Source organism: Apaloderma vittatum, unplaced genomic scaffold (assembly GCF_000703405.1).
Source record: "Apaloderma vittatum isolate BGI_N311 unplaced genomic scaffold, ASM70340v1 scaffold7256, whole genome shotgun sequence".
NCBI lineage: Eukaryota > Metazoa > Chordata > Aves > Trogoniformes > Trogonidae > Apaloderma > Apaloderma vittatum.
The window spans coordinates 1-17,105 of record NW_009722218.1 but is presented as its reverse complement, the minus strand read 5'-3'; the positions used below and the strand labels follow the sequence as shown (position 1 = coordinate 17,105).

Genomic DNA, 17,105 nt, shown 5'->3' with positions numbered 1-17,105 from the left:
CCACTCCTTGTCTCAATCTCTAACCTATTGTTTGCCTGCTAGAAGATATTCCCCTTAATCAGTGGCCTTGCTGAACAGCTTTTGAGAATTCATATTCAATAGACTAATACCAGATTTCTCATTTCCATATATGTGATGACTCCTTCAAAGAACTCCAAGGCATCTGTGACCACAGCACTCCTTGTTGCTCTCAATTTAGTCCAAAGACTTCAAATGCTCTCAGCTGCCAGGATTTTAATCAGCTGACACCAAAGCAGAAGTCACTCTTGCAGCCCCTCAGCAAGGGCTAACACTAAGAGTTAGACATCACTATAGCATTCTCGCACTAGAAACATTAATAGGGAGCAGGGGCTGCAAGAGAAGACAAAGTAATGCACTGTACTGGGAAATGATTGTCGAGAGAATTACCCCTTCACAGGATCATGCAAGCAAAAAGGCAAGGAGATCTGTGGATTCCACCTCTGGGCTGCTAAAGGAGGAGCTCCACCAGAGCTCTTGAGGTAATAGTTCCCAAGAGAAGAACTGCAAGGGGCAGCAGGCAACAAAGTAAGTCCACAGAACAGAGACTGAGGGCAATGTCAACAGAGCAGAACCTGAAGAGCCAACAGGGGCATGTCCTGGTTTTGGCTGGCATAGAGCTATTTTTTTTTCTTCATAGCTCACTTCTCAGTAGCTAGAAGAGTGCTGTGTTTTGGATTCAGTATGAGAAGAATACCGATAATATACTGATGTTTCTAGTTGCTGCTAAGGGATCAAAAACATTTCAGCTTCCCATGTCTTGCTAATGTGCAGATGCACCAGAAGCTGGGAGGGAGCATAGCCAGAAAAACTGTTCTGGTGTGATATTTTAACCTGAGGATTTGAGACTTGCAGAATGCAGGTGTTCACTTGTCTGTTGTGCAGACACTGAGGATGGAGATCAACAAGGCCTGCACAGCGAGAACCAGCCAAAAGAGGGAGTCTTGCGATGCCAGGACGGCTCTGTTTTGGCTAAAGAACAAGGCCAGATAGAACTAATGATGTCAACACCACCCTGCAAACAGGTAAGTCGCTTCAAAGCAGAATTCCAAAGGCCACAATGCCCAGAATGGATTTTTTGCCTCAATATCCCTATGTAACTACAGTCACCCACTCTCCACTCAAATCATGCCAAATGCGACCCCTGGGAGGGGGGGCGGAGATAGCATATAAGGAGGATGGAAGGAGTGTGTCAATGGAGGTAGAGAACAAACTCAGAAGCAACGGGCTGTGCTCCTTCTCCTTCACCCAAGACAGGGATGCCCTCTTGGTAAGAATGGTGCTCTCACATTTTGGTGAGAAATACCCAGGATAGTATTTTGCTAGCATTACTATCATATATTAGCGCTCTTGCAGGGAGTAAATTTATCAACGGCAACTCTGAATCTTGTATCTGTCACTTTAATAAATCACCTATTCTTTGTTATCTTGCAGATTGTCTCAGTGCAAGTCTTTAATGGGCCTCTGAAACAGACAAGCACTTAGCTTGAGTATGTGCCTTTCACAGCCACATACCTTCTCATGCAACACCTGGTCTGAGCTAAACAGAATCGATTCTGCTCAGTGACTTTACTTTTCTGCTAAGTCTCTTGTAAGTAACTTTCTTAAGTTAGCAGCACATTTTTGCACACAGTGTCTGCTACTAGAAGTGGTAACCCTTGATGTTTATAGTTACTACCAAGGATTGGTATGCAAAGAGGCTCTTGCTTATATAGTAATCAAGGTCACTGCTAAATCTTGTGTAACATGTTGGAGGTGCTGGGAAGTAAAAGGGTTGCAAGGAAGTAGAAAGACTGCACCTCTGGGGAAGAATGGACAGGACAAATGACCCAAACCTGACTAACAAAAGTATTTCATTCCACATACGTCATATTCAGTATAAAGCTCAGGGATCACAAGGGTTAAGCCGTTTTTCTCTTCTTCAGTGGCCAGCATCCAGGGGCTCCAACTGTTCTGCCTTGGATTCCAATCCTGTGGTCTTGAATTCAGCTCCTGTATCTGGTTCCCCTCTGCCACTGAGACTTCCCTGTCACCTACCTGCTCTGCAGCATTGTGGGGGGGGCAGTTTGGTTTTGTATGAGCTTTATATATATTTGTGTAACATTGATTATTTCATTATGTCCTTATTAGTATTATTACTGTTTATTAAAGCTGTTTTAGATTTCTTTTCCAGTCCATAAGTCTCCCTACATTACTCCCTTTCCTCTTCCCTTTGGGGAGGGAGAGGGGATAGAGAACATCTGCCAGCACAGGTTCAGAAGCAGTCCAAGGATTAGGGAGCTGAGCACAAGCAGAGAAAAATCTTTAGGATAAATTGCTCAGTTGTCAGAGTTTGGTAAAAATAGATTTCTCTACTTCTGTCCTCCAGGAGTAGGGTAAGAACATACCTCTGGAGTACAAAGGCCTACTGAAGACAACTTACCAAAACCAATCTGATGATCCAAGAGTCAGGATTATACACTTGGTCATTACTGCATTTAAAATAGGTACTACTCCCAAGACTTCAATTCCCATTGAGAGGGTCTCAGGGACAATCCCATCAAAACAGATGACAAGCAAAGCTTAAATTAAGGTGTTAAAGACTGGTCAGCACTCACTGCAGCCCACCTGCCTCAGACTTACCTGAAGAGCTCCCCAAATTTACTTTTGAGGTGACTGCAGGAGGTATACAGGTCGTAGAGATAGGCCAGGATACAGCGCTCTGCCGAGGGGCCGTCTGAGCGGGTCATGCCATGTTTCACCACCCCACACAGACTGTATAGAGACAAAAAAATGCTGAAGCAACATGAAATGAAAATCTGGAGTAATCTCATTACATAGATATCTTCCTGAGCTCACAGCAACAGTGCTCTGGGTAACATACCCTGTTCCCTGCAAATTCTCTGAGCTGAACCCTCAGGCACAAAGTTGCTCCTTTTTAGGAAGGACAGTTATGTATCCCTGCCCCTTACAAGCCCATAGAAGATATATGTGAGGGGACATGAGGGGAAGATTCCCTTACCCTTCAAAGACCTGAGCCATCTGATCTTGGTTCAGTATAAGGCAGGAGTGGTAGTGCCGCAACACGGCCACAATGCACAGGCACAAGCTGGTGGTGTAGCTGCCAACAAGGTCGGAGGATTTCAACAGCAGTTCTGCCTCCACCACGCTCAGTTCATTCAGCAACTGCACCCAATGACAGAAAAACCCTTCAACAGCCACAGGGGTAAGGTATGGTCAGAGATGGAGCAGGTACACCACACCCACAGCCTAAAGGAAAGGGACTGGCAAGCACTTTCTACCTAGAGATGCACCCCTGGAAGAGCTAGCATCCCATACTTAGGCACTGAGGCTGTACACGAGGTGGTCAGTGTCTGGGTATCAGAGGATGATTGCAAAATGGCAACAGATAATAGCAGGCAGCTTGTTTGGTCATTCGAACCTGCATAAGTCTCACTCAGCTCCCTTTTTAAGGCTAAAAGCATCACTTCCATCAGCAACCATAGCAAGGTTTCAAGAGACACCTGGCACAGGTTGCAGAAACAGCAAGAGGATTTTAGCAGGATCCAGAAGGCAGCCTCTGCTGACGTGCCACGGATTCTTCTGCTGCAGAGACAGACAATCCCCTTCTCACTCAGAACAAGGCCTTGCTGCAGCCAGGGCTAAAGATGCAACGCAAGCCCTCTGGAGGAGCCCTAATGCCTCTGGAAGAATAATCCTCAGAACAGAGCATGTAAGACTACCTGCCAAAACCAATCTATTCCTAAGAGCTGCAGTCTAGGAGCACTGCAATGACCACATAAGCTGACAACCTCAATGACACGTCAGAGGGTCACCAATGATCCTAAGAGCAGCCCAACTACTGCAGCACAGACCTGCTCTCTTTCAGGCTGATGAACCCCTCCCCAAGAAGCATTTCAGCACACTGTGCTTACCTGGATGGCAAAGTCAATAAGACCACTGATATTAAGTGAATACTCCATCAAGTCAAATATGAACTGCACATGCTGCACCAGAGGCAGGTGGTATGACATTCCCAAGGCAAAGCTGGTGATCTGTTCCAAGACGTTGCGAGATACCTGCAAGTGCAAGATGACAGACAGTGTTATCTCCTCTGACAGAAGTCCCTCAGTAGGCCCATCTCCCTTTCCCTCCAGGAAGCTGCTCTCAGTAATGCAAAGGGACACAGTCAGGACCCAAGAAGGACAGCAGTCTAAGTTTCCTACCTGAGATGTGACTTGGTGCTGATCAAAGTGGGAAAGGTGCTGGAACTTTGCAAAGATATCTTCAGCTGTTGGGAATGCTTCTGGCTTGCTCTTTTTCCTCTTCTGTCCTTCCTCTCCACCTACCAAAGTCGGAAAACCTTCCTCATTAGAGGAGGGCTAGACATCAGCCATCAGCACCTGCCAGTCTGTCAGCAAGACTAGCCCCTGCCATGCAGCATGGCCAAAAATCCTGAGTCTCAGACCTTAAGCTGATAAGGATCACCTTGAATTCAAAAAAATAAATTGCTGAGACAGGATTTCCTAACTTAAGAATGACAGAAGGGTTAACACCAAGTATATCCCAAGTGAAGGTACTCCTCAGAGAGGTAGACTAGTTCAGACTCTCACTGCCTGATACAGCTTAACAGGCACTGTAGATTACATAAAAACTTTTCACTGTGAGACTCCAAACAAAGAAGTCAGTCACCTACAAAGACACTCTTACTTCAGAAAGGAGTGGCTCAGGCTCTACTAACCTGTCTCTGCAGTACTCTTCCTGTTTAAGACTTTTAGAATGTCTTTGGTTATTTTCTTGATTGTATGCCGAGCATCGTCCCGTTGTTTTCCAACCCCAAAAAGAACTACCAGTCGTTGGTTACACTCGTGACTGCATGACTCCTCCTAGGGAACGAAAAGAGACAACTGCATTAGCAACGATAGGCTGAATGCTTTGATCTTGTTTCACACCTGAATCTTCTAAAGGAAAAGGAAAACTTCATCTCAGAAGCTGCTCTGAGAGAGAAATGAGACATCTTAAGTGTATCACCTCCTGCAGCAGTGCAGGAAAGCATGACTGCTCCTTACCCACCCACAGCAGTACCAGAGGGAAACCCAGTAGCCTTATGACCAGAGCACAAGGCAGCAACGAGACCTCATACCTGAGGAATAGGAAAGTGTGTTGCATATTGGATGTGCCGAGGCTGGTCATACAGGGATGCTAACATTCCTTCCACAGACTTATCCTTCAGAAGAGGCTTTGTTTCCTTTTCAGGATCTGGTTTCTCAGGGGAAGGGCTGGCTTTAGATTCACAATGCATCGGAGGAGAAAACATCTAGGGAGACATAAGGTAGTTATGGAACATGGCCATGCAACAGTGAAGATTGCTGAAGGAAGGTACATCTGCTCAGGCCTAAAAAGGAGCAAGAAGAGGGAGAGTTGGAGAAACATCCAGTTCTTCAGGCAACGACCAAGGCAATATGCTAAGACACTATTCACGTTTCTGCTTCTGGTCCATGCAGCATATTGAGTTAAAAACAATAGGAAATAAATGACCATGACTTAGAATGTTGGGAATAATCATCTCCACAGATTAAGTGAAGATCCTGGGAAAGTCACATACCTCTGCACATCACACCTGCCCAACATGTACCTCGAAAGGCCAGAAATGGCTGAAGAAACTACCACAAGTTAGTTTAACTACCAAGTGCTTCAAAGCACTCTGCAAACATGAACCCTGCCCACAAGTATTTGGAAGAACTGTGAGACTGAAGAAGTACTGAAGGCCACATAGTATGACAATAGAAGCCTGTGTCTTCTCCCAGGTGATCAAGAAAACCTATGCCAACAGTAACTGGTCACTCCCAATCTCCAGGTGCTATCATAGTCATCCATTTCCCATCCACTTCCAAGCAGCCCACTTCCTATCATGCCCAAATACTGGGCTTAGCAGGGGCCAGAGATCCCAGAAATGACTGAAATTCACCCTACCATGATGGACTCTGAACTGCATAAACAGGCTATATGGACCTCTTACAGTGTCAGTTACCTTACAACCCAGCCCCTTCCACCATACTGGCTCTAGAGTAGAGAGGGAGTGCTCACCCAAAAGTGAGGCACATGCTGTCCCTGATCCCACTACAACACACAGACCTACTTACTGAGTAGCAGACTGAAAAATGCAGGGACATACCGAAAAGTCTGTCTTCTCCATGTCATCAAAAAGCATGCTGGAGTTATGGTCAATGTCCATGGGCTCAGAAAGACCTGTGTCCTGAGAACAGACAGAGCAGCTTTACATCTCAGTGATGCATCAAGAAAGTATTTGCATTTAATGGCCATGTTGGAAAGTGACAGCAATAAGCTAACACACTCATGGTGTCTGGGAAGTTGAAGTCTAATACACTGTAAACATCATGGACAGGCTTCACACAGCATCTTGTGATATACTGTTTTGCTCTGAGCAGTGCAAGATTTTCCTACCTATCCCTTTACACTCTGTAAGCCCTTTCCAGCCACTTAGAACATAGCCTTCTATTGTTGAAACTGAAATGCTAAGGAAAGAGGCTGGGGGAAGGAGAAGCATGAGTCACTGGTATATCCTCCAGGAGATAAAAGCAAGCAGGCTGCAAAGCTGGTAAAAATAGGAAAGCACAACACAGCAGCATGTATAGAAGGGCCATGGTGCTTGTGCTCTCACCTCTAGCTTGATGCCACTGTTTCCCTCTGTCTCCTTCCTGTCGTGCTCCTCTGCAGGGTCATCAAAGGGTGAGGGTGGGCGAGGCCCATGAGAATCCATGGCAAGATCACCCCGAGAGATGAGAGTGCACATGTAGATGTTGTGAGAGAAGACATCATGTCGGATTAGCTCGCAGAACAGAAGCACCAAGTTAAAGAACTCCACCTTCTCATTTTCCTTCCCAGGATCAGCTGAAATGACAGCACAGTCAGTTAGGGCTATCAAAGTTCTTCTGCAACAATCCGAGCAACACCAGCCACCTAACCTAGGGACAGAGAAAGTATTTCCAGAGATCTCAACACAGTAAGTGACCACTACACAGTTCTGAGATCACAGCAGGGACTAAAGCAGAAAGGCCAGTTTCAACAGGTAGCAACCAAGTCAAAAGCTCTCGTTAGTCTCACAGACCAGACACATAAGACTTCAGATGGAAGTGCCATTCCTGGGCGTACAAACATTTGCCTACATCAATCAGAGTTGCATCTTGTCCCCCTTAATCTGTCAGTTGTACTTGTACTGAGAGACTACTACAGAGCTTTGACACTTACTAGTTAGAAATCTCCCTCTAGTTCTCAGCCCAAATTAATTCCCTATTAGGCTACACTCATTCTTGGCCAATGCTCTGTGAGCAGAAGTGCTTCTGCATTATCTTTCAGTCATCTGGCCCTCCAGGCTACTTTCCCTCCCTCCCAAAGGTATGCTCTCAACCACAAGGAAGCTAGAAAGAGTTTAGGTACATCCAAGACCTACAAACAAGAGAATACCACACAAATTCAAAGTTTCCAGGAGTGGGAAAGCTAGAATATGTGACCACAAGTTCTTATTACATACATAGCATAGGAGCTTGAGTGTCAAGAAACTGCATAAGGACATCCTGAAAGACAGGAGCACTGGCTGCTGAAAGAGAGCCTGAGGAGATAGAACATTTCTCATCCACAACTTCAGAGTCCCCACATCTCTGTAGAAACACAAAAAAGCACAAGCTGCTGTCACAGAGGAGAAACTCACTATACATAAACCCCAAAAAAGAAATCTTTAAGAGAATTTTCCAATCTTATGCTTATAGGAAAGCCACTATATAGGTTTCTATAAGCTACTTCACAGTCTTCAAGTATGTCCGTATTTGAGCACTGCAGATCACCTGCCCTCAAATGTATCCAAGCAACAGGATACACATCATTCCACAGGCTCATTTATGACCTTCTTTGGGCTAGGTGGAACAAATACCATAATTAATAGCATCAGTGTTAAGAGGCACTGTGCTGATCAGCCTTTGCCTTTTGATGTAATAGTTTGATATACCACTCTCTCCTTTACCACTGCTTCCAGGAATAAGGACTTACCTCAGCCTCTAACTCTGCCTGACGCTTCTCCAGGAGTTTGGCCACAACCATAGCCCTGTGGCGCCCAGAGCGTTTATAGCTGACAGCCCACTCACACAGCAAGGCTACCACTGCATCATCATCTGGGGACATCTGTTGAGATACAAGCACTACAGAGAACCTGAGCCAAACAGTCCTACGTCCACAGGCTGGACATAATAGTGAGGCTACTTCCAGTAGCGCACAGCCTGAAGACTTCCCTTCTAACATGGAGGACATATTGTCAAGCTAGAGCCCTCCTGCTCTGTCTCTGCTTTAACTCCACTTTGCAACAGGAGGTGATCCACACGGAGGTGATCCACAGCCCTTGAAAAGTCTCCAGACTGGCTCTGCTTCAGAAAATCAGCTCTCTTCCAGCAGGACATCTACATAGTACTAATCTTAGCACAGGGTGAAACACAGCTTTGCAACAGCATTATACAAAGTACACAAACTACCAGTCCTGCAGCTCACTTTCAGGAATCAATGGGTTGCACTATGGTCCTACACATCATATATGTGTTACCTCCCTAGCTAAGAAGAACTTAAACTGTGAGGTCCCAGACTCACAGGCCTCACAAAATCTTTTTCAGTGGAGATCACATTCCTTGGCCAAAGGCTACTACCTAGTCAGCTCTCTTCAGACACAGGATGGTAACTGTGGAACATAAACAAGAACATAGCCACATTCAAGACCAGGGCCCAGCAGCAAAGTACCAAGGTACCTCATGACTATCTTTGGTTGGACCCAGCCCAAATATCCTGTTATACAAGGAATCCAAAGAGTTGCTGAAGTCAGATCTTTCAAAGCTGTGACTGTCCAGAACTTCTAAAGTGTGCAAGACACGGCCAACAGTGAAACCTAGAAGTGAACAGAGAAGAGGTGTATTTGACAACTGGTACAACAGATTCCAGAGCTAAAGTTTTTGTAAGCTCATTGCTCAGGAGATTGCCTAAAAAGAAAGCTGTACCAGTAAGACAAGGGTCTACCTAGCTTAATATCCTGACTCTCACATCAGTCAACAGCAGACGCTGGGAAAGCATTAGAACATGGCACATATACAAGAGTATAGTTCTCTCGTACAGATTTCCAGCTTCCAGTAACTGAAACTCCCCCTATACTTGGGGAAATGGACCCATGTAAGATTTTGCATTGGAAATAGAGTCATATGTTTTTGTTTGTGGTTTTTTTTCCACTGCTAACAGCAAACATCACCAGCAGCAAATAGAGAAAAAAAATCAAAGAAAATAGCCAGACAGGAAGCTTCTCAGGCTAACACATGGAACACAGGGAGAGAAAATTTAACCTACAGCAAGTTACCTGCCGTGGTTTCCTGGCATTTGTCAAATGACCAGCGAACCTCCACAGCCTGGCCACGTTCCTTTATCTGCTGCTCAATTTCACGCAGCTTTGCTCGAACCTAAAAGCAATACACTTTTGTAAACATATAAAAGAATGCCTTAGAAGTCCTGTGTACAAATTATCAGAAAATAAAAGACATGAGAGTAAGTCTAGTCAAGGTTAGATTCTGGCCAACTTCCATGGACATTGTCTTGCTTATAGCAGAATAGTAGTTAATTCCTTGGGAGTAAGACAGCACCTCCAGCTCTGCTTATCACACAACACAAAAAGAAAATCCTGAAAGAACTAAGATACAGCTATTATCCTGGACCACAAGAGCTCCCTTTTTTGAAGGCTGATCACCTGCTGTGTAAAGACTGAATTTCCTCCTGGCATGGGCAAGTTGGACGGGGCTATAGGCAGGTGGTCCAACGGAGAGCCGGTCTTTATCCTGCTATCAGTCAATGAGTAGTGCCACACAAGGGCACTTGGGCAACACAAAATTATACTCTGCAACAGATAGAAAAGTCAGTATCATATCTCAAGAAGATCTGAACAAAGGATTATTATGTACACTGGGAGAAATGCATCTGTTTCCAGCCTGACTTTACCCAGTTTCAACTTCCAACCACTACATCTTACTCTGCCTTAGCTTCATCTACCATCTGTAGATCAGAAGATCTGTAGATCTATCAGAAGAGCTCTTCTGAGACATATTAAAAAAGTTCAGACAATCATTAATCAATATGAACTTTTTAACCAGGTTGTGTTCAAATCTCAAATCAACCAAATCTTTGAAGTGCATATGCTCACATATTTTCCCAAAAGAAAGCTCTGCAAGCAAAGGGTATTTATACTTAAGACATGTTTTATCATGCAGAAACAAACAAACAAAAAAACCCAAAGAAAACCAATGAGCTTTTTTAACTGAAAGTGACCAAGGAAAACTTATCAGAATTACAAACAGGTTATTTATAACTCCTGCATTGCTCTCTAGTCCTTGCAGATGCTTAGTACTAGTACTCCAGGAATTTTATTTCTACCCTGTTTGAGAGCTGCCTGGCTGCTTCTTGATCCTGTCAGGGCTCCTTGATCTCAAGTTTTTCTGCTGAGCTGCAGGTTCCCAAGCTCTGTGCTCTCTTCCTCTCCACCACCTCCTCCGTCCTGCCCTCTCTGGAATCTCCTTTGCTTTAAAGTGCTCCTTGCCCCTTCCAGGAGAGGAAATCTCCACTCCTGCAGGGACCCACCTGACCTAGTAATTTTCCTCTTGAAGGAGAAAAACACAACCATGAACATACACACTGAACTGAACTCACCCATCTCCCTCTGACATAAGGACAGCATGGACCAAGCCCCACAGTGACACAACAGCATTTACCCTTCAAACGCATATCAATAAGGCTTCAGCAGCCTTGCCCTTTTCCTGCAAGCTAAGTTTTAATCTATGCCAAACATAAAGATTATGAGTTTAGAGTCGTTCGTTTTCATAGCCTGCTGCCACTCTTCAGGAGTGGTCTGCATGAACAGTTAAAGAAGTGAGAGGGGTTGTTTTCTGTGCATGGTTTGTTAGGGTTTTTTGTCTGGTGAGGGTGTTTTTATCTGATGAGAGTTGGGGTTTTTTTTAAGAGCTCACAAAACTACAAAGCACTCTTTCATTTCTAACATATTTTTCTTTTCTAGGCAACAACCTCTTACTGACATACACAAGACGAATCATAGAAAAATTCAGGTTGGAAAAGACCGTTGGGATCATCGAGTCCAACCACTGACCCTACACTACAAGGTCTTCCCTAAACCGTATCACCCAACACCACATCTAAACGACACTTGAACACATCCAGGGACAGCGACTCAACCACCTCCCTAGGCAGTCTGTTCCAGTTTCTGACCACTCGTTCTGTGAAGAATTTCTTCCTAATGTTCAGCCTAAACTTGCCCTGTTGCAACTTGAAACCATTCCCCCTGGTTCTGTCCCTAATTACCTGTGAGCAGACATAATAACCCTTTCTTTCACATCCCCTCTTCTACAAAGACTTCCTATCCATGTGAGGTATCTATGAAAGAGCAAAAGGCTCTATTACAACCAATTTTTCTTACGCAAGTCAGTCAAGGCCACTGCTACAGCACTGCTGTCTAGTATGAAAGCTCTGTAACACATCAGCAAAGACCTGATCTTTGACAATCATGGTTTGATCTTTCTGTACTCAGGAAGTTGCTGACTCAGACTGCAACAAGGTGGTTTTTTTATGGCATATGTTAACTGTCCCAGTTGATCCCACTATCACCAACCACTACTCAAACATACCTGGAGGATGCAGCTGAGCCCATATACCACTGGCCGGTGCTGAGGGCACAGCAGTAAGTCGCTGAAAGGGCTGGGAGGAGGATTCCCTGCAGCTGGCTGAGGGGTGGGAGTTGAAGGAAGAGTATTCCCAGTCTGGGCAGACAGGATGTGGGGTGCATGCCCACCAGCACCATCCAGCTGCATAGCAAGCCTGCGGGTGCAGAAGTAGGCTAGACGTCTGGACAGGTATGCAGACTGCACAAACTCTCCAGAGTACTGTAGGGGAAAGGAAAGGGGAAAAACATCCTCATTACAAGCAACACAAGAGAAACTCTTGACCCTCCCATAGTAGTATACTGCATGGCACTGCTTTGTGGAGACAGTCCCTTTTACAGACAGCTCTTTAGCATCATATATCACCCATTGGCTACTAAGCACCAGAAAAACCCTTCAATTGCTCTGTGGCAATGACTTCATCTAACAAAATGTACCTACAACTAACCTTCCCAGAGCTTCAAAGGTCTGCCTAGAATCTGTTGCAAGAGAGAGACAGGAAAGCAGTTTCCATTAAGTGATGCACGAGGCTCACTATCACAGCTATGACATGAGCAGGAATTACCAAGGGCAGTGCAGGGAAACAGGCTACAGGAGAAAGAAACAGATGAGAGGACTAAAAAGGTATCCTTGCATGAGCTAAGAAGGATACTTTCTAGTGCTCTCAGTGCAAAATAGCTCATCATCCCTTACGCAATAGGAAGAGGACTGACAACAGTGGAAGTCAGTGCTTTCCTGAAGCAAGCCAGGTACATATTTCTCACCCGCAGCAGCAGGGGTAGGAGCATTTTCAGAAATTCATCTTCTCCTGACCGTATCTTCTCAAAGCACTCAAGGACCCACGTCAAGAATTCATGCCGGTCCAGCATGCCATCCTACACACAGATAAAGGCAGAGCAAATGGACAAAAGCTGAACCAACATCCACTGTGGAAAGGCAGAGCAGCATCAGCTGCTTGCTTTCTAACAGCAGAAATAACTCTAGAAGTTTGCACAGCTCTATACTACCCCTGTTCTACAACTGAGCTCAAAACAGCATCCAGCCCTAACAGTCTATTCGCAGAAAGAGAATATTCCGCAAAAATAAATCACTTTGCCTCCACCTCTCCTAGCTCTCCCTGTTACATGCCCACTCAGCAGCTCACTCCAGTCCCTCACCTGAAACATGAACATAGCTAGTTTCTCATTGTAGTCCCACTGCTTCAAAGCTTGTTCCACTTCTTGGGGCATTGGTCCAGATGGTGAACTGCAGCCTTGCCCTGGTAGCTGTCTATAGAACTCTGCAATTTTCTGCAGCTGTTCTGATAGGTACTTGGTGATGATCTGCGTCCATTCTGGAGAAGAGGAAACATGTTAGCACCAAGTGCTGTGGTAAATAGAAAAAGGAAAGAACCAAGTTGGTGCTCAGGTAGAAGTCCAAAAAAGTTCCTGTCATCTGAAAAGGGCAGAAAGACAAAAGAAGAAAAGCAAGTAGCACGATATTAGCTTTGGTTTGTGCCCTGGGGATGGTAGCGAGGAAGAGGCATCCACAGAAATAGGGAACAGGGGGAAAAAGTTCTGTTTGTACGGCATGGTTACTAAGATAAAATAAAGTAAGATAAAAATAAAATAATCCACAAACTTCAGCTGCTAATACTGCTTTTCAAAGTAGTGTAGTCAGGTCCTGTAGTCACAGCCACAGAAACCAGAAAACAGCCAGGAGAGCTCTCCTAGACTGCAGTAATCTAGAGCAGGCCAGGATGCAACAGATATTAGATATGCAATCCAGTAAGGCTTAATGAAACAGGGAGTAACATACTATAATTCTCTGGAAAAAATACTTACTCAATTGAGAGTAAGTTAATCACTCATCACTAATTTATAACATCTACAGTCTTCATAAGGTAATGTCTTTGTTTAGTCAGTTGTTCTATCACTCAATGACATCCCCATCCCCCACTCCAAGAAGGGAGAATTTGGAAAAGCAAAGGAAACCCATGGGTCAAAATGGAGACAGAGTTCATGAAATGATAATAATAATAGTCCCCAATATTGATACTAATACTAATATAAAGCACACAAAGTAATAGTCAGCCCATGTAGAGGTCGCAAGCAGTGCACTCCCAGTAGTGAACGCTAAATGTCAAACACTGCAAGTACCGCAGCTACAGAAAAAGCACAACAGTCACAATGAACAGGAGAGTAGGCCGCAGGATGAATAGGAGAGACTCTCCAGGGATGGCAACCACCGAGGACAAGAGACCGTCACCAATAAGCTTTCCAATTTATAGGGAGTGTGACATTTATGGTATGGAATACTTTGTTGGACAGCTTGGATCAGCTGCCGTGGCTTTTGCTCTTCCTGGATTTAGCACCTGTTTAACTCAAAACTGCTAAAGACCTTAGTCACTATGGAGACCTGCACACCATAGCTAGCCACAAAACCAAAGTATCTCACCAACTTTGCTCTCACCAAATCCGCTGCTGCAGTCTTCTCAAAAATGCAGCTATCCTGAACAGAAAAATAATTCTGACTTCATCCCAGAAAAAACAGGACAGGTAAGAAAAAAACCACACAGGTTATACAGCAGATGAGTACAGTAGAATTGAACCAGGAAAAAGAAGTAGGCTCTCAGGAAGTACTTGTGCCTGCTAAGACTTATTTTTCAACAGCATATTCTCACAGGTGGGCCCTGCTGTTCTAGACAGTTATGCACATCAGAGCACTAGGATTTGTGAGCAGGAAACACATTTACACAGATTTACAAGCTACCTCTTACTATTCAACTTAGTTACCGGACAAAAACCAGTGTGCCACACAAAGTTCTTACCAATGAAGGGATCAATGACATGACGCTTTTTCACCTTGGTTTCTGTGATGGCAGCATAGTAGGCACAAGTCATTTTGATGAGCCAGGCTGCTCTCATTACTGGAACTGTGTACTTCGCCAAATAACCAAAGACCTCTTCCTTCTTGCTAAAGATAGGCACCTGTAGCAGATTTGAGAGGAAGAACTGCAATCAAGGACTTAGATGGGCACTATTCCAAAGCAACCATACACACGGCAGGCTGTGCAAGCTGTGAAAAAGGTAGAAAGAGAAAAGGTACTGTGTTGCTCAGCATCCCAAAAAAACTACTGCAAGAATTCACCTCTACTCAGAAATCAACAGTACCAGAGCTGTTTTTCAGTATAAACAGACAAAACAAACTGAAGGAGAAAACATAATTACATCACTGTAAATCCACATCCTGAATCCTGCAAACAGCTTTGATGATGTCCTCCAAAGAGCATATAAGCAACTACAAAAGGGAAAACTAAGGACTGAGTCAGAAACACAGAGTATTTACTATACAGACTGAAGACTCTTCACTTTCTAAATGAAACAAAGTAGTCACACAAGTAATATCACGAGTAGTCAACAGAAGAATGTGAGATACAGGGAACCAAGTAGCACAGTGGGAAGGAATTCATTGATCCAAGCAAAACTATGTATGTGTTTACAGAGGAATGAGACAAATTCACAGAGAATAGGTCCATTTGGTAGGTATCTTGAAGTCCTTGAACCCATGGTTCAACAGCAAACTTGCTGTTTCCTACATTCTTCCCAACTATTCTTCAATGTCTCAAAGACACAAACTACTTGGCTAGCAGTTGATGCTTTCATGTCTAAGTCCACGAAAATTAATTAAGTCCATTACAGAAAGCAGGGGGAGGCCTTGAAAGGTTCAAGCTTTCACAACGTCCTCAGGAAACGGATAGACAATGGGTAAAGAAGGGCACAGGGACTAAGTTTATAAACTGATAGATCCTAATCTAAACAACAGGCCAAAGGCAACAGTGACAGCTCTTCAGAAAAAACATCGGTATCTTAAAATAAATCAGTTGTATAACACAAGCCAAAAGGCAAAGTTGAACACAGCCTTCAAACAACAGAAGAGGGACCAGTTCTTTGAGTGGGGATAACTACAGCCAATGCACTACAATTCCTGGATACGCTCTTCAAGCTTCAAGAGATGTAGAGAGAAGAAACTTCTCCAAATAGCAAAAACCTTCTGCTATACAAACACTCCGGAAACATAGATTAAATGCTCTGCTCTGGCAGTGAGCCTTTCCTGTAACATACCTTCTTAGCGAGAAGAGTGAGGGGTTTAGTTCCAGCCAGATCTGTGAACCAGTTGTTTATGGCACTCTGAGAACGCGCTGTCACCAGCCAAAAGTTGTCTTTCTGATTCACCTGGGGTTTCCGTCTTCCCGTGTCAGGCAGTGTATTGCATCGCAGCTTTTCCGCAATAATACTGCTAAAATTTGAACTGATCTGGAAAAAAAAGAAGAAAAAAAAGGATTAATTATATTTTACAAGTCAAAGACCTATTCTATGTGCTTTCAATTTTATTCATCATTCCTACCAGAAATATCACCAGTATCAACTTCTAAAACACAAAAACTGCAAATAATTTCCTTTTTATACTTGCACCAAGGAATGCTTCTAGATAAGTCATTCAGTAACCAAGCAGGGACTCCAAGCTGAGAGAGACTCAACCCTCTAAAAATACTCGTCAAACCAGACAGAAAGGCTTCTCAGATAGACATTAACCAAGGAAAATAAATATACTGTGCTTACTGATTGCCTTCCATGCCAGGTCATTACCAGTCCCCTTGTCAGGGAGGTCAGGAAGTTAACACCTTGATTTTAGAGTCTAGAAAAATGGAGTTGAAGCCTGTTTTATAACTTCCATAATCAAACTGCCAGATATTTCAAGAAATCTTACTTCAATTCTACCATGGCTGCAGTGTAAAGACTAAGAAGTAGTTTCCTGTTTCTGGTATCCTAGTCTTCCGTTTTAATTACAGAATATAAGAACTTCTAGATGCTGCAGATACAGATCTGCCCCTAAGACATATGAAGAAGACAAGAATGTGTGCTCTCAGAGGTGGGACACAGTTCCAAAAGAACAGAAAACTTTGATTCTGCCAGGACACAAAGTTAGGTCTTAAAACACCCACCTTAAACAGAATGGTCTCCCAGCTCTAGACACGGGTAAGGAATTAGACCCAGGCCTGTCCAGGACCCAGCAGCCTATCTATACAGGCATCAGTGCCTGCCGAACCCCCACACCATCCCTGTGGCTCTCACCTTTGCTGGGTTGAAGTTGACATTTTTGGCACTGCCATGCTCATCCCCAGAGACTGCCGGCTGGTTATTGAAGCCTTGCTTGACGTTCAGAGCAGTCAGCTCATCCTGCGGGAGAAGGATGATCAGCAGGGCGCGGCAAGGCCCCTCCGCGCCACACGCGCGCGGCCTCTGTCCACGCACGGCGGCTCAGCCAGCGTTGGGACAGGGCAAGGCGAGGGCACGGCAGGTCCCA

The 17,105-nt window shown here is 44.4% G+C and overlaps 1 protein-coding gene across 1 annotated transcript in view; it reads right to left on the bottom strand.

Moving 5' to 3' along the window:
• Window positions 1–16,972, bottom strand: part of LOC104275670 (mediator of RNA polymerase II transcription subunit 12-like) — a gene marked incomplete at its 3' end in the record, with an annotated part of 35,869 nt that extends 18,897 nt beyond the window's left edge. Inside the window, 19 exon segments of the mRNA XM_009871689.1 lie at window positions 2,641–2,772; window positions 3,020–3,183; window positions 3,933–4,076; window positions 4,224–4,408; window positions 4,739–4,883; window positions 5,141–5,314; window positions 6,173–6,253; window positions 6,680–6,909; window positions 7,550–7,676; window positions 8,062–8,193; window positions 8,805–8,941; window positions 9,401–9,500; window positions 9,785–9,931; window positions 11,727–11,981; window positions 12,524–12,634; window positions 12,917–13,092; window positions 14,569–14,728; window positions 15,863–16,054; window positions 16,874–16,972. Coding sequence (XP_009869991.1) covers window positions 2,641–2,772; window positions 3,020–3,183; window positions 3,933–4,076; window positions 4,224–4,408; window positions 4,739–4,883; window positions 5,141–5,314; window positions 6,173–6,253; window positions 6,680–6,909; window positions 7,550–7,676; window positions 8,062–8,193; window positions 8,805–8,941; window positions 9,401–9,500; window positions 9,785–9,931; window positions 11,727–11,981; window positions 12,524–12,634; window positions 12,917–13,092; window positions 14,569–14,665 — 2,537 coding nt within the window.
• Window positions 16,973–17,105: the final 133 nt, after the last annotated feature.